Source organism: Anopheles coustani, chromosome 2 (genome assembly GCF_943734705.1).
Source record: "Anopheles coustani chromosome 2, idAnoCousDA_361_x.2, whole genome shotgun sequence".
Taxonomy (NCBI): domain Eukaryota; kingdom Metazoa; phylum Arthropoda; class Insecta; order Diptera; family Culicidae; genus Anopheles; species Anopheles coustani.
This window is the reverse complement of record NC_071289.1, coordinates 83438425-83464363: the sequence shown is the minus strand read 5'-3', so window position 1 is coordinate 83464363 and position 25939 is coordinate 83438425. Positions and strand designations below refer to the sequence as shown.

At 46.4% G+C, this 25939-nt stretch overlaps 1 protein-coding gene across 1 annotated transcript in view; it reads left to right on the top strand.

The window, feature by feature from the left end:
• Positions 1-25939, top strand: part of LOC131263018 (dendritic arbor reduction protein 1) — a 121458-nt gene that overhangs the window by 60192 nt on the left and 35327 nt on the right. The window contains exon 5 of the mRNA XM_058265143.1: positions 11660-11719. Within this exon, the coding sequence (XP_058121126.1) occupies positions 11660-11719 (60 nt within the window). The remainder of the gene's footprint in view (positions 1-11659; positions 11720-25939) is intronic.

Here is a 25939-nt window from a genome sequence, read left to right as displayed (position 1 = left end):
GAAGGAAAATGTTTAAAAACCATGAAATCGGATCGATGTTTAATTAGATATAATTAACTCACACTCGCCGCGATGAACACATTAGTCCACAAAAACCTAACCACGCTGTCAGTGGGCTGTTGTGGCGCAGTGAGTGTTTGCGAACAATTTTAAACCGCCAACCGGGCGCGTAAACGTTCCCCACCGGCCCTAGTGTGGCACCGTTTCGTTTTTCATCCCCGCGCTAATCAAACTTTTTTTCATTTTTGCAATCGGACTGATTATTACGACCGCACGTCACTATCTCGATCAACTCGTCAGCTAATCAGGCCTCTCAGTCGCGACGGACCCTTTCTCCTCCCGAGCACCTTCGGCTTGTCGATCAAACTTCTCATCGCCCAGGAGCGGGAGGAAAGGTGGAAAACTTATCACTCTGCCACTGTTCGGAGCGTCGGGCAGTGGACCAACCCTCTCCCCTCTACGCCACAGGTCAATTAAACGTAATTTTCACCACGATCCAATTTCCAGCGCGATCGATCGGGGCGCGAACTCGAACCGATGCTTGGTGCAAAAACCAAAGCAAAAGGGAAAACGTAGCCGACTGGGTGGCTCTTATCGGCGGAATAATACCTAGGAAATGGACCATTTAATGGGATCAATCGTCCACCAAGCGGGCTCCGACAATATTCCAGTTCAGATTCAATTTTTTTTTTTGCAATCTATTAAGCACATGTGGTTCCATTCGGATTTTCCTACGGCCGAACCGATTGTTTCCCTAACGAAGCACGTAATTATTATTTTCTCTAATTAAATCAATTAAAAGCTACCGTCGCGAGCCGGCTCAGAGCCTGTTCGGATGAGGCGGAGGAGCAGCAGGATCACCCGATCGGTGACGTTTTCCCGCCAGCTCGTCACGTTGGCTACCGTTTTGCTCGGCGCGCCAAAGGTACAGAATTTTTAATCATGATTTATCACATAATAACGTTTAATAATTGCACACCGCTAGGGGGAGGGTGGCAGCAGGATGGAAGGGTGGTAGAAACAATGATTTATTGATTTTGTTTCTTTTCACCATCGTCGATCTTTTTTTTTTCTTACACGTCGTGTCCCTATCCTTAGCCTTTTTATTCCATGGCGTCGAAGTCGCACGAGTCGGTACGCTATCTAAGGCACTCACGGCGGATGGTTTTCCTCCTCCCTTTTTGGCACACCATCCATCTCGGACGCCACCTGACTCCACGGCCACCAGTGACAGGCTCCCGGATCGAGTTATGATCCGCCGGTGGGTGAAAAAGTTGTCAACGAAATCGGTCCTCCCAGCCTAGACACGCGGCGTCCGACGGTTCTTATTTCGAATGCGAATGGAGGAAAACGGTTTCCTCCTGATGCAGTACATTCGGAAGAGTGACTGAACCAGTTTTCCATACCGAACGAGTTCGAGTAGCGAGCGCTGGCAGGGGCACTGGAGCTACCGACAGGATGAACATCATCTCGCAGTAGCGCGCGTGTTGTGCGCTGCCATGTAGTGAACTATTTGCTTTCTATGATTCCATCCGACATGTGCTGAAGGGGAAAAAAGGAAAGCTAAATCAACACCCCGACACACTGTGGGACAATTACTATTCAGAATGTGTTCGCGGGGTGGATTTTGCGGTAATGTCATCTGTCAGCCTGTCTGGCATTTGTTGGTAAAACAGTCCAAGTGTTGGGATGTTGGTATGTGTTTCCGTGTGACTCGTCGACGGGAAACGACAAATCGAGGTCCACCCAGCGTGTCCCCCCCGTTCTTTGCCGCGCCCCGTCAAATTAGGCGTCACCCGGCTAGCCAATTTTTCTGGAAGGAGGCTGGAAATTGGACGGAAAGAAAAATAAAACTATCATTAATAACGCGAGTTGTAAATTGTCTGTTCGCTGCCTGTTATTACCCGCGGTTTACACAACGGTTCGGTTCAATTGAATTTGTCGATACAATTTGTGATTAATATGGCGCTAGGCCAACTTCCACAAGAACCGATTGACCGATTGGGGCCGACCGATTGTTCCAGGTGGTTCGGCTAAGTAGCTTGGAACAATCGGCGCAGTCATGCCCGGGAGAGCGAGGTACGGGGTTGTACAGAACTTGTGAACTCCCTCTGGCGGACCAACGGCTCCAACTGGGTAGGTGTCATACCGAGTGCGCTTTCCGCTAATCTTGATCCACTGCGATCCGGGTGACGAACGATCGTGCATCAAGATCGAGAGGTTCTCAACGTTCGGAGGGCCAACCAGACGCGATGTGACGTGATTTTCCTTTACCAATCAATCAAAACTGTATGATACACACGGCATGTTCGGATCACCCCCTCCTGGTCCGCTCGGTTCCCGCTGTGCAATATGGCCGCAACCGAACACGCGGTTGGTCGGACCAGAATACATTTTATCTCGGTACGATCTCTACCGTGTGTACGGTTCTTGCGAGTTCGAGTGTTGTTGGTTTGTTCTTTAATCCCTTAGCGCGCGCTAGGAACTCCCAATCTCTGAACAACATGTTTCTGATCGACGCGGGCTGAACATTCGGAATACAGCTGGACATTTTACATTTCAATCTACAGAACCGTTGTTGGACATGTTTGAGATCGGTAGGCGTCTACAATCAGTGTCGGAGAATGTACACGATGTTGGTTATGCTCCAAAATACCGGATGTTGGTGGATTAAAACGATTGAAATGACGGCAATGTTAAAAATACATAAACCAAAAGTACAGTACAATTTTTAATGGTTTATAGTTTAATAAATCTTTCATTTTGAAAATGAAACTTACCAAATACATGAACTTCTTATTCAATATGCTTTTAAGATAATTTATTTCAAATCCCAACGCTGTTGAACCTGCTTTAAACACATACTTTTTGCGTAACCATTCCACCAGGTCAATGGAGATCAATAACTGCTTGAGAATTTTTTATTTACGACTTTGAAAGATACTACTAATAGGATTTAACTCATAGATAACACAAATCTGTAACTATATAACTTATTTATAATACTAATATGAAAGTTTTACAAGTTCAAAAAAGGAAAATTTCTATTTTGTAGACTTTTTGCTACGTCCGCTTTTGAGTTAGGTTGATGTAAAATAAATTTAAATATTTTATGTTTCCATCTGAATTGCACTTTGAGTTTCATCCTAATCTGAGACGTTACAAGTTTGTTTTTCATTTAGAGAAACATAATATATTATGTTTTATTTTCATGTAGATTATTTTATGTTATTCCTTACAAGTTTTGATTTAACAGTCAAATGATATACTGTATTTAAAACATTGCACATAAATCTTGTTTCAAGCAAATTAATTCAAAAATAAATTAATGTCTGTCTCTAGTAGAACTTAACGATAATTATTGTAAAAAACTAATTTTTCAATTTCTTAAAATAAAGAAGAAATGGTATTAAAAAAGAAAAAAAATTGTTTATGCTAATCTAAAGCACATAGATTCCAGATTAAAGATGTTAAAGCTGCAGCAATTAAAAGCTATAACTAGTTCAGTTCACTAGTTTTCTTTTTTCAATTCCTCTGCCCGTCGAAAAAGTGCTTTAAGAAATAATCAAATAGTCCCATTGCATTAGAACCAGCTTCGAAAAGAAAAATATCTAGGGCACGGAAGACGTTCCTTATCACGACCACCGATAGCTTTCCGATAGGTCTAGCCCTTCAGACTGAATTCGTGAAAATTCCACCGAGCTTTCTCGGGGATCTTTCCCAGTCCGCTTGCGCCAACACCGGATGCGCCGACCACACCGACCCGGCACGCCACGGGATCACGCTCGTGTCCCATAAGTCGCTCTCTGACTGCATCAGATAAAATTTAATTAATCCTTATTGCCTTCATGACCGAATCATTAATTAGCTTCCCTGAGCGCAGCAATTCGATGGTCCGGATGCCCAACCAACGTCGTTGCACAAATTGATAATAACCGTTTCACTTTACGATCCCCTGCCTAGCTCCGGTCACAAATTGCACCCTCCCCCCTCGGGGTTCATGTCCTGGTGCAGTGATTGCGATGGCGACTTCACTCGAAGCTTTCCCAGCAACGACGAACGGGGAAAAATAGGCAATGGTTCCCGGGAATAGACATGAGGAACTCACTGAAACTGGATGGGAATCCCTTCGCGAGTGTGTTGTCACATAATTGGTCCAAAAAATTACTGACTCGTCCACTGCAACCCCATCCCGTGATAATCACGTGTGACGGTTCGATCGGTTTGTTGAAAGATGACGATCGACCGACAATCGGTGCGTCAATTGAGTCACTCCACGGTGCGCGAGCGAATCAAAAGTGAAAGGATCGTGAACCGTTTCGGTAAAGTTTGGTAAATGATCTTCGTTTTCGAGCGCGATCGCACGTATTTATCAAAATCTCCCCACCCTTCCTCAACCCGGCCCCGACCCGATTCGAGTTCTATTTCATGCCGGGACCGAGGCGGCCGATTTGGTGCGGTCGGTTCGGATTTGGCACGATTTTCTTCACGATCCCGCACCGCCGTTGCGAAGCAACGATAGCCAACCGTTGAGAGAGCGTTGTAATAAATGATCAGAATAAGTTATAAAATTTAATATTTTATTTTTATTTGGCATTGTGGCCGACCGCATCGGTGGGCATTCCTCGGGCCCGTGCGGATCAGCTGGGTGCGAGATGATGTAGCCTCCAAACTGGAGCCCCGGCATCGAAGCCCCCCTCCCCGCGCGAACCCGCGCTGACAGACAGACGCGCCGAGCGGGAAACACAACAGCCATAGAGAACTGCAGCGTACGGAGCGGGAAAATAGAGGCGAAATACGGCATAGTTCAAACTGGAACAGTCGCAATCGGCCAGCATCACTTCCCGGGCTCAAGGCTGCCCGGGTCGTTCCTTTCGAAAAGCAGCAGAAGAAGCAGAAGTCCAGTCTTCGTTGCGGCGCGGCCCGAACGGGGGTGCCGGGGTGCGTGTCCCCGCACGTCATCATCGTCCATTCATTCATATTTGCTCTGCATGTGATGATTGGCCTGATTTAGACGGGCGCGGGGTCGAGCGTGCTAAAAGAGCCAGAAATAATGAATAGATTGTAGTTTATTGGATTTTTACCCCACTGAGATCGAATTGCGATTGCACTTCAGGGTTCGCAAGGGAGGCAGCAGCAGCATAACATGGGCCGCCAACTCCGGTTGCTCCAGAGCGCCACGTGAGCGCCAAACCTCCTTCCGGGGGGAGGCGAGAAGGCGAGGAACGCCGGGCGCGATTGCGAAACGACGACGACGACGACGCGATTGCTCCTTTTTCGACGGTTTTGTAGGTCTGCAGGGTGTGATATGGATCGCGCACCCCGATGACTCGATGCCCGCCCGGTCAACAAGAGACCTTTGATTGATTTCGGCAACGCAATAAAAATATTTAAAACCATTATCGCCCGACCAACGTGTGGGTCTCGAATAGCGCTTCGGGCTGTTGCCCGAAAGGATCCCGGGTGGTGACCGACCGTTACGTTTCAATAGGCTATTAAAATATTTTTCCAAAACTTTAATTCTCCAGCCCTTTCCAAGCGTCAACTCCGCGCGGATGTCAAATTGAAACCGGCGGGGGAAAAACATGATCAACGTTTTCGAATTCGATTTATATCACCACCGATCGGGGGGGAAACGTCGGTATCGCACCCCGCATAACGATCTGGTGGGTCACTCTGGAGGGAGTTTTTTCTTTCAATTTTCAACAAGAAATACCCAATGGCAGGATGGGGGTTTATGCTCCAATGCCGCTCAAACGGCGCATAATTAAGACATCTCCGAACCGGCTGCTGGCCGCGCTAGGAATTCATGGTTCTTTCTACCGATTTTGACAACATACTCATAATGATCATTTGGAAGCCGCGCGTGCCCACTATCGGAGCCCCCTTCCCCCCCTCCCATGACACCCAAGGGGTTCGGCGGGTGAAAATGAAAGTGATCCATAGTTCACCGCTAACCCCGGCACGAGTGACCTTAATTATCAGCCAGCATGGCTCCCGGCGCCACTCCCAACGTGATCGCCCCGACCGGGCAGCTGAAAGTGAAGAGAAAAGCGAAGAAAAAAACGAACCAAATCCGATTCCGAGCATAATTTCGGCCGCCACCAATCATTGCGCGCATGCCCTGGCAACTCGGCTTTGTTCACCCATCAGTCAGTCGAACCACATGCCCGCAGAATCACATTACGTGTGAGTGAGCCGTGGCCGTAAACGGGAGTCGACGCCGGCTGAGCCGAACTGTGCGGTCCGGAATCTGGTAAACTATTACCTTTCAACGCGTCATTAGGCTGGACGCGCGTCCGCGTTTCGTTCCTCATACGTGAACCCATGACGTTCGGCCGCCACGTACGTCTCACTCACGTTGACGGAGCCGCCAGCTTCGAAATTTGCACCGTCAGCAACGGTGGTTCACGGATTTTTCTGCGGCTTTAGTTTTTTTTCCCCCTTCGGTTCCGTTTCGAACGTTTGATTTGACGGCGGCGTTTGAGCGTGCAATTAGAGCGTGCTAGGTAATTGAAGCAATATCAACACGGTGTTGTTTTGCTGCCCAAGAGGGACGTCAATTTCGGAAAATTTGTCTAAAATCTTGACTCAATGAAAGTCTTATTTAACAACAAAAGACAATAAGGAGATGTACTTCAACGTGATTTAAAAATTAAAATGTGCTATTTAGAACCATTTTAACCCGTTGACCCGATCACCCGTTTTATGGGGGACAGTAGTAATCCTCATCAGCTATTTACACGAATATAGAAGAGAGCTGCAGTAATTACAAAAACATATCCTTCGGGTAGCTGCCATAGACTAGCTTAATTTCCTAAACTCGTTTATTTAACACGTTCCGTACCGCGTCACCCAAATATGGGTGACAGCAGTTCTAGTTCTAACAAGTTTTTGACCCATAAATAAATGAAAATGCAACATAAAAATTATTGTAATATTTTATATAAATATTTTGGGAAGCTAAGTTTGTGCTTGGCCTTTGAAAACAATCGGCTTAACAAATATTATAAACAAATTGTAATTCAATTGTTTTTAATTATTGTAAATGTAAATATTCAAAACAACATATAAAATTAATGACATTTTCTAGAAATTAAAATATTTCAACTGTAAAAACTGTACCATCTTAGACGATGACGCAATTCTTTATCCTGTAAAGATCACTTTCTCGCTCAGAGTTTAATCGATCAAACAATGCTACTGCAATGGCATCATTTTCACACAATCGTCGTAGTGAAACAAGGGAAATGGGCTGGAAAAACAAGGCCCCCACATGCTCCCGGTATCAAACTGGCCGTCTGGAGCGACGTAAAGATCACCAAAGAAAGCAGTGAGTGAATGATACGTCCAAACCGGGAAACGGTCGCTAAACAATTTAACACCATGTTTGGATAAATGGCTTTGCGGACGCTTTTTACTTTGCTTCGCGTTCCTATACTACAATCCCCCCCCCCCCCCCCCACCCCACCCCCCTTCCACCATGCTCGCCAGTGTCGAAAGGGGCTGGGACCTTTTTTTCTCCTCCACCGACAACGCCCAACGACGACGACAACGACGACGACGACGACGTGTGTCTCAATCGCGGGTCGCTGCTGGCGGCTTTGGGAAACAACCACAAACGGGCCATTCACGGACTCGGCACCGGCCCGGAGCGGCGTGATAGTATGCTGGTGATAATTTTCCCTCATTTATGCTATTTTGATTAGGTATTATGCACTGCGGTGCACGAACTGCGTCGGTTTCGTCGTATGCACCATGCGCCGGGGGAATGCGCACTCGCCGCGGGTGACGCCGTTCGGGCTCGTCTCCTTTCGCCGGTGCAACTATTTTCATTAAATTAAATTAAATTATAAAAGAAAATTGAATCCAAGATTCCTCCCGACTCGCGCCGACTCCATTCCGTGCGCCAGCGGCGGTAGCGACAGAAAAACCCGAAGACTCGGCTCGCTGTTCCACTCCGTAACTCGCTCCGTTTCTCAGCCAGCCCCATTCTGCCCAGCGCTCTTCGATTTGGCCCCCACAGGGGGGACGGATCCACTTCTTCAAACGCTCGATGCTGTAATGCTGAAACATTTCTACAACAAATTGTGCGCACTTGCCATGATTTCTCAGTCGTCGTCGTCGTCGGCGTCGTTCCAAACAGGGAGTCCTTTTGGGTGGAGCTCGCAGGGACCGGATCGGTAGGGCGCGCATGTCGCAGCGCAAATGATAAAGTTGGTTCCAACGCCCGGCCGCGCTGCAAACCGATCACGACATCATGCGCGCCACTAACGGACGCTAACGATGGACGAGATTTTTGTGTCGACTTTTTTTTTCACTTCATCCACAACCACTTTCCGCTGGGAGGGTAGGAGAGCACGGCATGGACAGATATATTAGAGCAAATACTCGGTGAGAAATAGGAGGATAGGGCAGGTTAAAGCTGCAGAGGCTGATATGTTTTGCAGATCTTGTTTGGTGTTTCAGAAGGTTTGATATTTTCGTCTCAGTGTCGAACTCTCCACATGGAAGTTCATTTTCCACCGTTTGAAAAAGTCCGTACCTGCTCTATTTTCACCCATCCCAATTATCCAAAGTCGCACTCTCCTGATCGAAATGCTATCGGGGAAGATTCGCTCCGCTAACCCGAGGCTCGCTCCACCTCGAACCATCATACGGAAGTTATGGGAGTTTAATTACTTTTCGATCATCGCATAACCATCCCACCAACTGGGAAAACCTTCACCTTCGCAAAGGACTGCACTGCTTGGAGCCTCCTTACCGACGGAAACGGTGTTTCGTCCGGTCCTGGATACTTATCTCGCCCAGGCCACCCGCAGCAGAGGTTAATAGATTTAATTCGTGATTCCACTTGTCTCGCGGTCGGCAAGACTGTCTGGGTACATTTCGTTTTGCGCACTTCGGCCCAGCGGCACGAAAGTCGATGGGTCAGGAGTTTTTAATTGTGCTCTAGGGATGGGTGAATTCATCCGTTTCCTACTGCGATCGGGATGCTGCAGACGTTGTGCCATCGCGTCGTGACGAAAGTCACTGCCAACTAATTAGCACCGGTATCTTGCAATCGACGCGCGGAACTAAGCCTCGCTTAGGTTGGTTTGATTTGACCTTTCTTTTCAATTAAGTGACCCAAATATAATGCGGAACTGCTTCAAAGTGTTTGGAGTGGGATTAGAGCCACGAAACTGAGAAAATAAAGTTAGTAGACATCAAGTACGACCAAATTTTTCTCAAACTCTAGCTCATGGTATAAACCCAAGTTTTTGGAAGATAAAAATTCATTCAGCAAACATGGTGAAGCCTACAGGATCCATATCCCATGACTTCACACAGACGGACAGTTTCTATTCGCCATGAACCATAGACCCGGGATCCAGAGCTTCCAATTACCTGTTTCGTTTAACATGTTGACTGCCATGGCTATCATTTTTGATAGCCAGCTGTCGTTAGTTCTAAAAAGTTTTTGCCCGATAAATAACTGAAAATGCAACCTAAAAATTATAGTAACATTTAATATCAATTCTTTGAGAAGCTAAGTTTTTTCATAGCCTTCAAAAATCGTTGGTTTAATAAATGTTATGTTAGAATTTTATTGAAAAAGACTGTACTAAAAAAGTGTGCTAAAACCGCTTGGCAGTCAACGTGTTAAGAGATGTTTGCTAAGATCTTCCACGTACTGGAAGTATGTTTGTAAACACTTTTCAAATTAACTGTCACAACAATGGTGGAACAAAAAAATTCCTTAGAGCGACCTGTGTTTTAATAGATCTTGGTTGCACTAATGAAACATTTCACGATGGCGTTTACACGTACTTGTTTGAGGTTTAACAATTAAAGATAACCAAAAGTTGCAATCGTTCAAATCGACGCCAGAATTTAAACACCGGTTGACTTATTTTGTAAGGATCAACAGGATCTACTCAAAACATAAAGAAGTGTAAGTGAGTCATGGACAACGATTAAGCTGAAGCTAAGGTTACCTATTATTCTCTAATGCAGTACCTAAGATCTCAGAACTAACAGAAAACGTTCTTCCATGACGAACAAATCTTTCGACATCATCAGCTCATGCACGGCGCAACACTCCTTAAAGACGAAATCAACACAATCCTCCCTCGAACTTCAACCAGTGACATTTCTAAAATATTTTTCCTCGGTGTTTATTACCGACATATCGCCCGTCCATCGCCAACGTCAGCTCCAGTTCCAGCACGTCGCTGCACACGCTGCCCACCATGAATCATATTTACAGTTATGAGCATCAGGCACCGGCGTGGATCATGAAAATCCTTGACTTTAGCGTCTAATCTATCTGTCAGCCCGTAAGGCCATCATTACAGCGACACGGCGCATCGTGATCCCGCGCCGAAAGACGGCCGCGAAGGCGGGCGAAAGAAGGAGAAAAGACCTCCGGTCTGCCAAACACTGGGCCAGAGTGCACTGCAATTATCCGGCAGCATCCAGCACCGGCTGCTTGCGTCACGGCGGTCGCATTTATTGCGCCTACCCACTAAAATAGACCACGGTCCTTTGGATGGCGCCTTCGGTAGTAGGGCTTTCGGTTTCGCGATACCCTTGAACTTCACACCACACGGCTGGGGGAGGGCTGTGCGGGTAACAATATGCTTGGGTGTTGAAGAAAAGGAAGTGGGTCGACGTCAGTCAGCGCTGGCCAAGGTCAGGTGGCTCGACAAGGGCAATCCGCCGGCCAGATGTGGCCCGTGGTGACGACGTACCGGCAAAGGGGTCGACCGTTTATCGGCGCCCGGCTATCAGGATTTGGACCATTTAATGTTTGAGCCGTGAAACGGATAATTAAGTCGTCCCGCGAGGCTCCCGGCTTTCGCTTGAACACCCGGGTCCGGCTGCGCTTTTTGCTCGCCCAATAGATCACAATCGGGGGCTCCGGTTCGGTCCGTTGAGAAAAAGCACCCCAAACTGCACTTGGTGGATTTTGTTTTTGCTTCTTCTCAGTGTTCTCCAACGAACGCGTACCATCAAACAGTTTTCCAATGTTAACCTCCAGCCGACTCGCAACGACTTTGACATTTAAACTTCTCTGCTTTACGACCGCCCGAAAACGATCCGGCTGCCGATGCCATCGCCACCAAACGCCAGTTGTCTTGAGACCTCCGGTTCAAACGAAATCAAAATTAAGAGAACGAAAAAATACCACTGGAGCTGGCGTGTCCAGTGACTTTACGAGCGGTGTAATTAAAGTTATAATTTTAATTAAACTCTCATCGTAGCTGCAAAGCATACACGCAACCCAAACGTCGGAAGCCCGGCCGTCGATCGACGCGGCGTTGGCGCGCTTCATTTGTCATTCATCATCATAAAGCGGTCCACTTCGGGCGCTTCCCAACAAAAACCCCGGTTGGAGGTTTTGCATCGCTTTGTGAACAACAAACCGGTCAATTCTTGGTGCTCCCATGAGGTATGCCAATTTTTGGCCTCCCCCCGCGTCCACGACCTCGCCGTCGGTACGGGAGAAAAAGCAACCAGCGAGCACATCAAAGCGTCAGCGTCGACCGTTTGCGCCTCCATTTGCCGCTCATTTGCAACCGATTAATGTGTTCCTCTCTTCTCGACTTTAATTTCTGTTTTTCCTTTTCTCCGTCGACCCATTTCACTCAACTTCCAAATTTTCCTTTTACAGGTTGCACAAAGGTGTACACCAAAAGCTCGCATCTGAAGGCCCATCAACGAATCCATACCGGTAAGTGAAATTAATTTCTCGAGCATTTCTACCCCCATTGGGATACGATTCGGATAGTTCAAACGGGGACGCCGATAACGAAGTTTCGCCAAACGGGGTGCCTTTTGGCCTCCGTTTGGCATTTTTAGTAATGTCTACCCTTTTGAAGTGCCAGCAAAGAGGGAAACCAAAACCTGAAACGAAGAAAGGTTACGTGGGAATACGGGGGAACGAAATGAAGGATTTTTCGCTAATTTCTACCAATTTGGCACTTTATTGCACATTTGTGTTTCAACGTGAGGTAGAGTATTATTTCTGGTACATTCTCTATCTGGTATTAATTGTTATCCCAGTTCACATCGTGCATTACTTTTAGTTTAGCACGTCATTTTTTTGAATCCTTAGTTTCTTTAATTTCTTTAGTTATTTCATTTCCTTCTTTAATTTTGAATTTTGATTGTTTGACTTCCACTTTTAAGCAAATTGGTATATAACTTCAATCAAAATTTGTGATAGAAATGATGTAAACGTAAAGTTTTCGCCAATTTTTTACCAATTTGGCACTTTATTGCTCATTTGTATTTGAATGTGAGGTGGAGTATTGTTGGTAAATTCCCTATCTGGTATTTTTTGTTATCCTATTTCACATCGTCCGTTACTTCTAGTTCAGCTCGTCACTTTTTTAAATCCTTAGTTTAATTATTTATTAAAATTTATTAATTATTAATTATCTATTTATTTATTTAATTCTGTTTAATTTATATAATTTCTTTAGTTCTTTCATTTCTTTCTTTAACACTGTATTTCATTTGTTTAACTTCCACTTTTAAGCAAATTGATATGTAAACTTACTAAATCAAAATTTGTGATAAAAATAATGTGAACGAAATTTAAATGAGTTTTTTACGTAAAGAAAACTCTAAAAACTCTCTTCTAAAAAATAATGTCCAACTCACAAGCGTTTTTGGTTTTCAATTTTTAATTTTCTTCAAGTTTTACCTTTCTTCTAATTTTCCTTTTTTCAATCGCTTCGGATTCTTTTTGCGAAACAAAGTATCACTTCGCCCTCTCAAGCATTATACCTTCACTACATATGACTTCAGCAACATATCACCCACTTTTGCGATTGCGTGCCGTGTCCATCGCTGGCGGCAGCTACATTTCAGCCGGATAAATGCATTCCCAAAAACCATCGGAACCCGGCTCAAAAATCGAGCAAGAAAAAAACAAAAAAAAGACCCGCTAGTAACAATACTACTTCGGTCTGCCGGAAACCGAAATAGGTCTTGCACGAATCCCCATCGGAGCAAAACGTGGTTTTCGCATCGCCACCCCGAAAGGTCCACACGTCCATTTTCGCACCCGCTCACGATCGCCGGTCGGCCGTTTTGGGAGCAATTGCGCGCGGAGACCGCCGATTGGCGTTGTTGGCATGACCCGTCGGGTCAGACGGGTGGAAAGGGCGAGAAAACAGGAGAGGGGGGAAGGGTTAAGACCGTTGCTGTCGGCGGTATCATTGCGTGATTCTTTTCGCGCCCCAAAACTTTCCTCCGTCAAGCGGGAATCGATCGAACGGAACGCTTTTCTTCTTTCCCAGCCGCCGCCGACGAAATTTTCGATTTCGTCTGTCAAGTGAAAGTCATTCGGGCTTTGTTTGATGGTTCTTTCTCCGGCGCAGACGCGCGCGCACGCTCACCCTCTGCCTCCATGTTTCCATTCCCTGATCGATGTTTGCGAAAAGAGGGAAAAGAAAAACGAACCCACACACACACACACACACTCACCCGTTTCAACGCTTCTGACCCTTTCGCGAAACCCGCGAGGAACGCAAACAAAAGAATAAAAGCAGTCTTTCAGCACCCCAAACCCGTCGAGACCACTCGCTTTTGGGCAGCCCATCGCATCGGAGGTCCGCATTTTCGGCGGCATCTTTCCCCCCCACACGAACACGAACTGCGAAAAAGTACAAAACTCCACTATCAACATGCTTTTCGGCACGTCGCGCCTGCAGAAGTAGATGCGCTAAGGTGAGCGCGAAGAAGTTTGCCACCCTTCGCCAAGCTCGTCATCGTCATCGATGAGAGCTGTGCAAATGATTGACGGTAGCAACGGATGGTTTTGACAGCTATTGCATCGGAAAATGGTCAAGAGAACCACGCGAGATGGGTGAAGGAAAGAAAGTGTATGGTTGTGTGTACCCGGCACGGACAAGGCACGTTAAAAGAGAAATCCTTTCAAACAGAACGAAAATGAAAAGGGCCCACAAAATGGGAATTGTGTCCATGTCTGCGTCAACGATGGCGCGCGATACGCGCAGTGATAAGACGGTATGTTGGCAGATGCCATCACGGTCGAACCGGCTACCCGGCTACCGGCCCGGATGATGTCCTCTAGACGGGGCGTTCGTGGTCAGTTTTCACCGGCCGGCAAGCTGAAAGCTCTCGCGATGATTGAGATGTTTCGGAGACCGTCCGGCTCTTGGAGAAAATTAATGCAATTGGACGAAATTCCGCTGCGTAATCAGCCGCGGCTCGGAAGGAGCATTTATTGTTTCGCCCACAGGGTTTTTCCCTTTCCCTCCTGCCGGAGATGTGCTTTGGTTTTGTTTTCCGTTTTTTTCCTCTTTGGTTTCTTTCGGAGGTCCTCTCGTTTCCAAAGCACCCGTCGGTGGAAAGATTGATAGCGGGAGATATATCACGCTGCATTAATTTTTGAAAGGCAGTTCGCGAACAATCGAGCCCAATCATTTGTTGCCCGGCTTGGCAGAGGTATTTTCTTGCTGCGAGCCAAAAAGGTTTCCGTTACACGTTGACAGCGGAACATATTTTACGTCCCTCAATAAGCATTGTTTTAAGCTTACATTATCGGGGCCACAATCTTAATGTAGCATCCCAAAACACGATGTTCATTGTATAGAAGAGATATAGTATTCTTTTTAATTTCCATTCTGGGCAATTAATGTTGCTATCAATTGCTTCATAAGAAGATCGAGTGTTCAGTGTAGTTGTGTCTTATGCATCTTATCTTTTGGTTCGATTCATAAATATAAATCTTTCACCTACGATTCATTTGAATTGATTCATGAATCATTGAAGATTCCAAAAATATTATACCATTGATGAATGTTTCAAAATTACCATGAATTTTGAATAATCTTTCATGTACCTAACATAAATCTTCTTGACTCTTTGATGAGCATAGATCCTGTGACCAAAAACAATACAACAAAGAGCCTTCCTTTAACATTCTTCGAAAATATTTGGGTTGATAAATCTTTTATTTAATCAATCTGGATGATGCATCAATCTCTCATTCTAAGAACCATAAACCTCAAAATCGATACAAAGAGTCATCCGGATTCATAAATCGTAGCCGGAATTACGTAACTCGAGCTTTTAATGCGGTAAAAGAAGAGTTCGACAAGATAACATATGTATATATATGTAAAATTATATTTAATTGTAGTGAAATATTGGATTCGTCTTTCGGAACCATAACGAGAGAGTTGTAGAAATTGCATTATTTAATTTACTTAACGATATTTTATCAATGAAAAAACAATGAGGTTTATTTTGGCTCTCACCTTGTCGACACTTAGCGTTTGTTCGGGCCAAAAGTCTCTACAGCATTTGGTTTGAAATGTACTTAAGATTACAATCAACATTCGCTCATAAATTAAAGCCTTCGAGCCCAGTGTTGCATATTCGATTTTGTATTTTTATTTTTTCTTTCCATAACGCTGATTTAACGTGATGTCCTCTCGTCCCGAGCGATATCCGTCGCATCGATCGCCATTTAACATTTATTTGGTGTACTCCAATAATTAATTCTGCTCATTCGGGGTCCTTACTACATTAAAAAACACACACACACATACACACACGTACAACCATCGGAGGGCACGCGGCAACCAACCCATTACACGCACCTCGCGCACCTCAGGACGGTTTCGCGCGTGAACGGTGAACTACCCTTTCTAACCGAATGGTGCGCACGAATGCGGAACTAAGTTGCGCAGCCTCCACGCCGGTGATCACCGGTTCGCCGTCTCGGTTTCAACTACGCAAATTTACCCCCTCCGCTAGAGGTGCCTATCACCTCACCTCATCACACACCTTCGCTGCCCCCCTAGGACATACAGGTGGCTTGGGTCCGTTCTTATCGTGTCGCCACCTCACACTCGGCGGAGTGCAGGGAATGTGCCCTGCCGTCGATTATTCTCCCTTTTTTATTGGTCCCATTAGTCTTGTCGTGACGTGTGTATGTGTATGTCCCCCTTGCCATGTAGCCGTGTGAACGGCCCGCTAAGGAGATTGAAACGGTGCGGTATTTATCTTGCCACTGCATAAACACTGTCTCCATCGAATGCAATGCAATCGATTTCAGTTGGCAGATAAATGGAATCCCTCTGCGTGTGCCAAGTGGACCGATCCAAAAAAACAAAAAACAACAACCAACAACCCAGCATGTTACGCATACCGATCCAATCGTCATTCCGCATGGAACTTCAGGACACGATGGAGAGGCTGTGAAAAGTTCTCCCAAAGCGCTAAACGCCCGCTAAACTCGAGCCTAATCTGACCATCGGAAGGCCGATGCTTAGGGTAGTCCCGGTATCGGTTTGAATTTCGTTTTAACGTTCCACGGTGTCAAAACAAAATCCAAACGGCCAACAGCCTCGGTGAGTGCCTCGGCCGAGATCGAGATCCCGAACGCACAAACGGCAGGCGGTCGTGGGGCGGTTCGAAGCCGCATTTGCGTAATCGCAAAGAGGCACCCTTTCGGAGAGTGGCCTGAAGTGGCGTTTCACACCGTGGTGGTGGTGCGGGAACGGTCGGATTCCTTGAGTGCCCGTGCCACACGAAATACCGGAGCCCGCAAGGTGTCCGCCGGGTCCGTTCAAGCCGGTGGCAAACAGGCGTTTAAGTTATAAGTGATTTTCGGAATTGGATGACGCGAGACGCGAGATGGGTGCAGTGGGCTCAAGAATTATGATTGATCACTGCCGCGTGCTGTCCGGAGGGGTTCCGACTGGCGAGAATTCCGGTACGGGACGGGACGGAAAACCCCGGCAGCCACTGCTTTGGTCCGAGGACCCATAAGCATCGGTAATTCTTCGGCGGACCCGAGCTCTAGAAGCAAAATGTAGATGCACGGTACCGCCACTTCGATCCTTGCTCCAGTTACTCCCTGCCGCCGAGTCGAGACTCCCCAGATTTGGATCGCTGAGAGTGGTGTCAAGCTTTTGACGCCACTATCAGATCGGACTCCATTTCCGTGGATCACACCGTGCACCTTGATGTATCTTATAGGCTTAGGAGAATGCTTTCGATCTCGAAAATCGCTCCCGGCTATCATGACAGACCCTCCGCGCCCCTGTCCATCCCTCCCAACAGCCGCTTGAACGTTACTGGAGACGTTCGAATGACGTTCAAGTTCACGCTCGCAGACCGGTAGTCTCCAGCCCGTCCCGTGAGTATGTTCTGTCGACGATCAATTAGACTACGGGATGTTTTTTTTTCTCCCCTGTTTGTGACCTATGGAGCTCCCATCGTCCTCTCACCTTCCGCCTCCCGTTCTTCCGCTTGTGAACAATTTGGTGGGACAGAGAAATGAAACCCTCGACGAGGGTCCGCGCTTTGAAAACACAAAAAACCATGACGCCAAAGTCAGAGACACGGCATTGGCGAGGCTGTATAAGAACAATAAAACAACATTTAATTAGTCATCAAATACCTTGCGTGCCATTCACCGTGCCGTGTGGATTCCTCCGGTCGTAGGGCATTTAAAACGAAAGCCAGCGAGTGAGAGAGAGTGAGCAGAAGGGAAACACTCTTAAACTCCCTTTCCCCTGCCCCCTTCCTCAATCCTCCACGATTCACAGGGCCAAAAGGGACAACGCCGAGAGCGGCGGCTAATGAAGTTTTCGGTAAAAGTGAATATGGGCCATAAAATTGGCACACGGACAATAATGATATTTCGCCCCGGGGGGACTAGCCACGATTCGGATCGCTTTCGACACGGATCCTTTTCGGTCGATCCGTGGGAGGGTGGAGCGGGACGGTTTTCCTGTCGAGCTGATTTTACTTTTTAAAATTTCGATTTCTTTAAATCCGTATCTTGCGGAGGGTCTGTGTAACCCGCACGGTGCTTGGCAACCCCCAAACAAATTGGGGCAATTATTGGAATCGAGGTTTACAGAATCACCCGCTGGTTGAGATAAACTCACTGTGAAGTACGATAAAACAAATGATTAAAATTAAAATTCTGCATGCAATCTCGGTTGGACCTGGCCATTACAAGTCTTACTGAAGGATTATATCCTGATGCTAAAAATATACATTGGGTATTAAGAAGCTAAGTCGTTCCGTCTTCTCTCAAAATTAAGTAGAGATTTTCCGATCACTTCGCTCCGATTTCTTAGTGTTCGCGATCGTAAAACCGTCCCAGCAATGGACAACGTAAACGGACTAGGTGTCGCGAGTGTCGTAAAAATGTCTTATCCATCGAATATGTTAAACTCGCACACGCTTTTTGATTCCTTTAATTTGTTTGACTTGACTCGATGCACCTTCGGGATGATGATTTATGCCGGTGATAATCTACATGCTCCCCACCCGATGGAGAGTTCATTTGTTTGAATATTCAATTATGGGATTGCCCCGTTTTTAGCGGATCCCCTTCTCTATGAGCTCCTACCCACGGGCGAGCGCAGGAACGAGCGTCGATGTCCGCTTGAGGTTCATCGGCTGATCCTTTAACCTCTCTCCGACGCCAACGCGCTTCTCCCGTGGGTTAGGGACAATAAAACGGTTCCAATGTTTTACGCTGCATCTACGCGTGCACGCAGAGATACTTTTCTAGTCGAATCCGATCGCAAAAGGAACATAAAAGATTCCTAGCTCCTAAAACCCCCATCCGATGGAAGTTGATCCTTAAACCGGTCCCCCACCCCGATCCTGCCGGAGGGTTTAGGGGCGAGAGACAAAAATGGAAAACAATTTTATTATTATATATCAATTTACGCGCCAGCTTAGCCCAACGTCCGATCAAACCCCGTGGCCCTTAGTCTCCGTGCCTGCCCGACACGATCGTGTTACTAAAAATACCTTGACCAGTTTCCAGAACTTCAACCCCATAAGCCACCTCATAAAACTTTACGACTCACGCAGCCTGTTCGGGCGAAGTTCCCTCGTCTTCCAAGTTGCAGCAGAAAAGTGTTAATTTTTTGTTGGCCTGGCTCTCGATGTCCTCTTTCTCTCTCACTCTGACACGCATTCACATTCCGTATCCTGTGTGTTGGGGCGATCGTTAAAATTTGTTCGATTAGCAATAAATTGTGTAATAATTGGTCGCCGCACAGGGCAGATGATATAGGACACGATCGCACGGTAACGCATCGTAAATTATCGGAAAATTATCCCTAACTAACAGTGGATAGTTTTTCGCGCCAAGTTGTTATCGAGTTTGCTACCAGCTTGAGAGAGTTTGCTCTGACTTTTTGTTGCTTTTCGATCGTCGAGGGACCACATTCCTTCGATTTCCAAGCGCTTTACTTTTTTTAAACCCAAGCCGTAAGTGGTGGACACTTGGTGTCAAACGGTGCACTAAAAGATTGTCATAATAAATACGCATGGTAAGCTTTTGCTTTCGTTTTTCGGGCAAGCAACCGTCACCGCCTGCTTCGTCTTTGCCTCCCGAGACACCCAAAAGTATGGGAAAGAAATAAAGAACCGGAGGGAAGAAAGAAAATATTCATCCACCCATAACAAAACGGCTCGTTCATGACAATAAGGTGTGAAATCGATAATTTATATTGGATTTTCGCCTTCAAATCGTTCGAGAGAGGGGCCCTTTCACTCCCTTCTTTCTAAATCGGCGATTCCGACCAACGATGGCGATTATGGAGCGGGATTATTGAGCTATTTTGATCGTGCTACGTGCTTTTCGGGTGGAAGCGAAGGACGGTCGGAGGATGGAAAAAATACACTCCTTCCCCTTGAGATCGGACTACTTAAGCCGCTTTGTCGCATTTCGTTTCAAGCCACTTGAACGGCGGTGGGTTTTTTTAAACTTCTCCAAACCTACTTCAAGTGCGCCTCGGTCGGGGCCAATTTGAAACGAAAATTTGTCGGAAGAAAACCCGCGGCCACCGCCGAATTCGGTTCCAATGGTTCTCACTGCCCACGCTTTCGGGTGTTGAGCTTTTGATCTGTGCTCTTTTTTTTGTATCGTTCCCGGCGTGATATCCCGGGGGCGTTCGATTGTGGGTTCGTAGTCGAACAGCGCTACTCGATAGATGTGGGGACCACTTCTGGCGGAGTCCTCTTCGTCGGCACACGGCAAGGCGAAATTTGGCGGCGCCAAAGAAATTTTTCTGGAGCATCGTGAAGTGACACACACGTTATTGTGTGTACGACAAGAGTGTCGAACATGCGAGCGAAACATATTCGGGCGGAAGCATTGCGCAGATGAAACGGAACATGCCGAAGCGGGGTTTGTTTTTCGATCGGTTATTTTTGACCGATTATTGGTCGTGCTTTTGACGGGTTCGAGGGTCCTTAAGATTAGCACTTTGGCTGGGTTAAGTGCCCTTGTTGAACTCTGCTTGACATCTTAGGCTTAAACATATCGATAGGATATATTAAACCAAATGTTTATTTTTAAAATAGATTTTCAGGCATGTTCGCTCGATAATTATGATTTTACATGAATTTTTAAAAACTTTAGTTTTACATAATAGGAAACATTTGCTATACTGCTCACTTAAATGTTCTGCGAGTGAATAAAAATAACACCAAACGATCATTGTTGATAAAAATTTAAATCAAGATTTTTAATCAGTAGATTTTCAACCTCTAAGCTTTTATGACGGCATAAATTAACAACATTGTAAAGTTCGTCTTTCCTTGCACGGTACACCGGACTCGTTGTGAATAATAATTGCCCATGCTAAAAGCATCTTTACACCGTAGATAAACGCAAATTGATTTGTGACAATAAATTTTCCCCGCATCGAAGCGACGTCGCTTATCGGGCGATCATGTTAAGATTCGATGCGCGTTTAATCAAATAAATGTTCGAAGCAGCGGCCTGAGCGGCTCGCAACACCCGCAACAACCGGGGACGGCCTGAAAGCTGGGGAAGTAACACACTCACTCAAAGCCAACCGAAGCAACTTGACACGCCCCGATGCCAAAAGACGTTTGTTTTTCGCCTTTTTTTTTGCTCATCGTTTTTCCATCGGCCCATGGTTTCCCTCCGTCGGGAACAGGCCGTACCCAGACGCTCTTTAGGGGTCACAGTGTCAGCGTAGATCACCGAATATCGCACAATAAATAATCGTTGTGCCGCCAAGAAACATCTTAGCCGGGCGATAAAGCAGAACAGTACGGCACACACACTCGTCGTGGCACGAGAGCCTTTCGTTACACAGCCTCTCGAGCGGCCATCACACTCACTTTTTTTTTCTTGAATTGTGTAAATGTGCCGGAAGCCGGAGGCCAAAACGTTGAAACGCAACGGATGGAACGCCAGAATCGCGACGGCGCGAACCGCAAACGCAAAGGAGGTCTCGCCCGCAGCATCCAGTTGCGTGGCACGAGGAGAAAAAAAACCGAAAACGTAAACAAGAAACCTGCAAACAAAAAGATATCGAAAAGATAAACACAGCCAAGGAGCATCCGAGAATGGGAAAAAGAACGACGGAGCGAAAGGGAGAAGGAATAAAAAAGCGAAGCTTAAAAAACGGAACGAGCGAAAAAGCTCAGCGAAGATTTAATGAATGGAATAAATGAATGAATTTGTACAACATTTCCTGCTTCACCGGTTAACCCTTCCCGTTCAACACCCCGGCCTCCCCTTTCCACCGAATGCTCAACCATCTGGAAAGCTCCACCCCACCCTTCTCCGGCCCCAAACCCATCGAGCAACTATGGATTGAGAGCTTCTTGACCACCTTAACCCCCGTGAGCGAAGCCCATCACTTATCAGCGGCTCGCTCCATCATCCGATCATTCCGAACCATCCCGGGGACCGTTTTCAACCGCCTTTTTATATCGCTCCAGCCTCCCAACCTAAGCCCTCCCACTTTGCATACCTGCTCGGTGCTCGCGGTTAGGGTTTTTTGTTATGTTTTGTTAGGTTTTACACCAGTTGTGTGGCTTTTTCCTGTTTATTTCCGAGTGCCACCGGAGGGTGAAGGTGAAAGACTGCTCGAATCGGGCGAGACCCGAGACCCATCCAGCGGCTTTTTAATTCGTTTTTAGTTTTGTCTTGTAAATCAAACTGGTTTCTCCTTTCCATTGAAGAAATAAATAAACATCAACAAGCAACAAACGAAGGGAAAATAAGACTGTTCCGAACAGGGCTCACTGATACCATTTTCTTCCGTTCGATGTGACAAATTCAGAAAAGCGTCAAAACCATTCGGGGTGCTACACATTAAACGTTCGCTGGACACGTGATGCAAGTTCGCGATAATCGGATGTGTTCTCTGGAGCTTTTAATTTTCTCCTCGCGGTGTCCTTTAGTCGCACCAAATTTGTTACATGTAGACGATAGAGCTCTTCCCCATTCCTTTTCATAATGAACCTCTTCTCCCGAATCTCCTCGTCCTTTTCGCAAAATGTCACCAGAAACCGGGAGAGATGGTCCGGTAATTTATTTAATGTTTTGAAACTTAATACCCATCGAAATAAGGAGAAATTGTTGTTGTTTTTTCCATGCTCCGCCCGCACCATATATGGAAGCTTTTGGGTTTGTTTTTTTTCCTCCTTTTTCAGCTTGTATTTCCCAACGCGGCGTCGGGATGGACACGATAATTGGCTCCAAATTTATGTTGTTCAATGTTGTACAGCTTGTTTCGCTCAGGTTCGCCGCGTCCGACCGTTGTTGCCGATGATCTTTTGCGGTTTTGACGGGAGAAGCGTGAAGAAAAATAAGATTTGAAAACCAAAAACGAAAAATTACGACGATGTATTCGTTTATGGTCTTCGCTAGAATGAAATCTTCATCAATTTAGCACACTTTTGCACCTGTCGTTGGCGGTGTGAAGCTGGAAGTAGAAACGAAACGGAAAGGGGGAAGCGGCCAATTAGAGCCATGCATTTTAATTTTGCAAGTTATTTTTTATTACCACTAAGCTGTGTGGAGCCTTTTGAATTATTTTTAAAATTCTCATGTTCAGATGTTCTTCATTTTAATCAATACTACACACATGAGCTTTATCTTCATTTTCTGATCCCAGATTATGAATTTTCCCAGTCAAAACTTCTTTATTTTATGGTTTTTACTAAGGATAGTTCTATTTGAAAAAACAAACAAATTAACCCATATACTATTGATTTTCTTCATTTTACAATATGTTTTAAATAAAACGAAAAACAAGCCACACATCAAATATTTAGTCGAGTTCATTAAAGTCCAATTTAACTTTCGATTTCACCGTATAGTTATTTGATTTTTCCTTAAAATATCAAGTTTTTAAAATCAGTTGCCCGATATTTGATAGTGTCGTAGCACACAGCTAAATTATTTCTGTCAAAATATCATTCTGTCATAGAAATCTCCTTCAATTGCTTTAGCATTTAATTTTCGTAATGAAAATCATGCGCCACCTCCATCCATCAGGCAATCAAGTCCATCTTCCATCAGCGGCAATGACGAGTGGGCTCAAAATAGCAACAATTTACCTCACGTTAAATGTGGTATCGCATCAATCGGTGCCAGCTTCGGGGGGACCACAACGGCAAACGGGCTTCAATGTAGGAAACCCTTTTTGCCGATGGGTCCAACGTAAATGAACCTCCTTCGGGGAGAAGGAAATCGCAAAGTACCACATAATGTTCATAATTTCCGATCGATTGGACGATCAAAGCGACGCTGTAAGCGACGGCAAAAGCAGGGAGGAGAAAAAAGGGCAAACAACTCACAAACGAAATCAAGATGCAACCCGCCCGATAAGACACTGACGCCTACGTAAAGGGCCATTCGGATGGAAACAGTTTCCGCGTGTGGTTTTTTTTTGTTTTCCTCACTCTTTTCCACGCGCAACCACGTTGCCGGTGGCGACAACAACGACAACAAGCCTTACTAATGATCCTACCGGAATAGACAAGCTGCGGGGTGGCGAGCGACAGTCTAGAACTGGCCGGGAGTGATGGAAATGGAATAAAAATGATCTGTCTGATTACCTCCAGCAGCAGCAGCAGCAACAGTGAAGGCGCGTGTGGGTGTTTTAATTTTCTAACAACGTTCGCTTGGCAGCGCTTGGTTTCCTTCGCCTGCTTCCTGCGTCCTGCCATGAGACGGTGATTATTATCCCGCCAACCGCGCGCGGCATTACACTCCGGTTTGTCATTGTAGTTTTGCAGAAGTTCGAGCAAAAGATCGTTCGATGCATCGACCGACCGGTCGGTTGGTGGTCCGCTTTTGCGGCATCCGATCGGAGGAAGACGACTTCCCTTGTGGCGTTGTGGGAAGACGCAGGCGTAAGTGTACGCCATGGCAATGACAGTTGACAGTCGTACCTGATCGAGCATGATATCTCACCCTCTCTCCCCCCGGGGGCCGAGTGCAAAAGGATCCCCAATCGGAGGACCCCGAAACGCCTGCGCGCGCCACTCGCGCTCGGTGATGAAATCGGGAAGATTTGTGCGCGATCGCGAAAGATTGATGATGGATTGCAGACCTCGCGGGCTCACTTACACACACGTTGGCCGTGTCCCTTTCTCCCTCCTTCATTCGACCGGGTGTCAAACAGATCGCTGGGCAAATACGCCCTCCGGCGGATGACTCACGCCGTACAATGCTGCACAATTTACTCGATTTGACGTTACTATTGCACCAACTGTTGACTAATTTATTATTTATGATTCCTCGCGGTCCGCGTTCGAAACCACCAAACCCACGACGCAAGCGACGAACCCTCGCCACCTGGAGTGGGATAAATTAGAAAATGAAATATCATTCCACATAATTACCCTCCGATGATGATGATGAAAAAAGGTTCCACTGCATGATGCGGAAGAAAAAGTGTTTGCCGATTCGCTGCAATTCGCCTCTTTTTTACCATCCGCCGATCAACTGAACCATTGCATACTTTGTTTTCTTAATCGTTTGGGGAGAAACGATATCTTCACCATCAATTACGCCTAACAAGATAATGGAACCGCATGTGCACGCCCGGCCTGATTACACACGATGCGCGATGGGCAATAAACGTCGAGCGCTGTTTCTGGTGAATGAATTTTCAAACTTTATGTCACCACGGCTAAACGGTGCTGAATTTATCGCCACTAAGACGTCCGGTTTTGCGTCGCCTAAGACGACATTTAGCCTTCGCCAAGGTGTGTGGAGAGGGTGGAAAGAAAGAAAAGCCGCCTAAGGCCAGCATCCGTTTGGCTAAGGGGCGGGCGGCGTTCGAGGAGCGGACGAAAATCGAATATCCATAAGCGAGGTGAGCACATTTTTGCCAACCCATAAAATCCGCCGCTGACCGCGGAGGTCAACCGCCGGCGGGGCTAGAAAACGAGTGCGTTCCATCGGACGCCTTCGGCGGCACACGGCATTCCATTCGCGCCTCTAATCTCGCCCCTCGATCATCATCGAGCCGTCGTCGTCAGCATGGCCGCGCTTATTGCCGATCGCGATCGGCAGCGGAAATCGACCGTCATCGGCAGGCATCGTCACCTGGAAGTGATATCTGTCGATACAGACGGAAGATTTGACACACACACACACACACAACATACACACACACACGAGCGGGGACAAACGCTAGCGAAAGGGGAAAGAAGAAATCCGAACTTATCCGAGGTATAAATTAAAATTTTTATTACTCATAAACCGACACGACACGGTGATGTTCACCCGGTGCCGACCGTTCGAAGGTGTCTAAAAAGTCTAGTTAAGTAGATTTCTTCGCCTTATTGGAAGAAGCCACCGACACACGCACGCACACACACTCCATGGCATCCAGCCACTTGACCGCCGCAAACCATCAATGAACGGCCGGAACGACTGGGAAGCAGGTTGGCGCGCCGCGTCCTCGGGCAGGGAGGAAAATTCAATAAGAATCCATAATCGTAAATTATGTCATATTTATAGTCGTTTAAAGTATGCTCATGTGGTCTGCGCTATTTCCGAAAAGGTTGGTACAAGCCGTCCCCGATAAGAATTCGACCGTTTGGAGGATACGGCGGGGTTTTTTTTCTCGTGTTGTTGTCCGTTTTCGTTTTC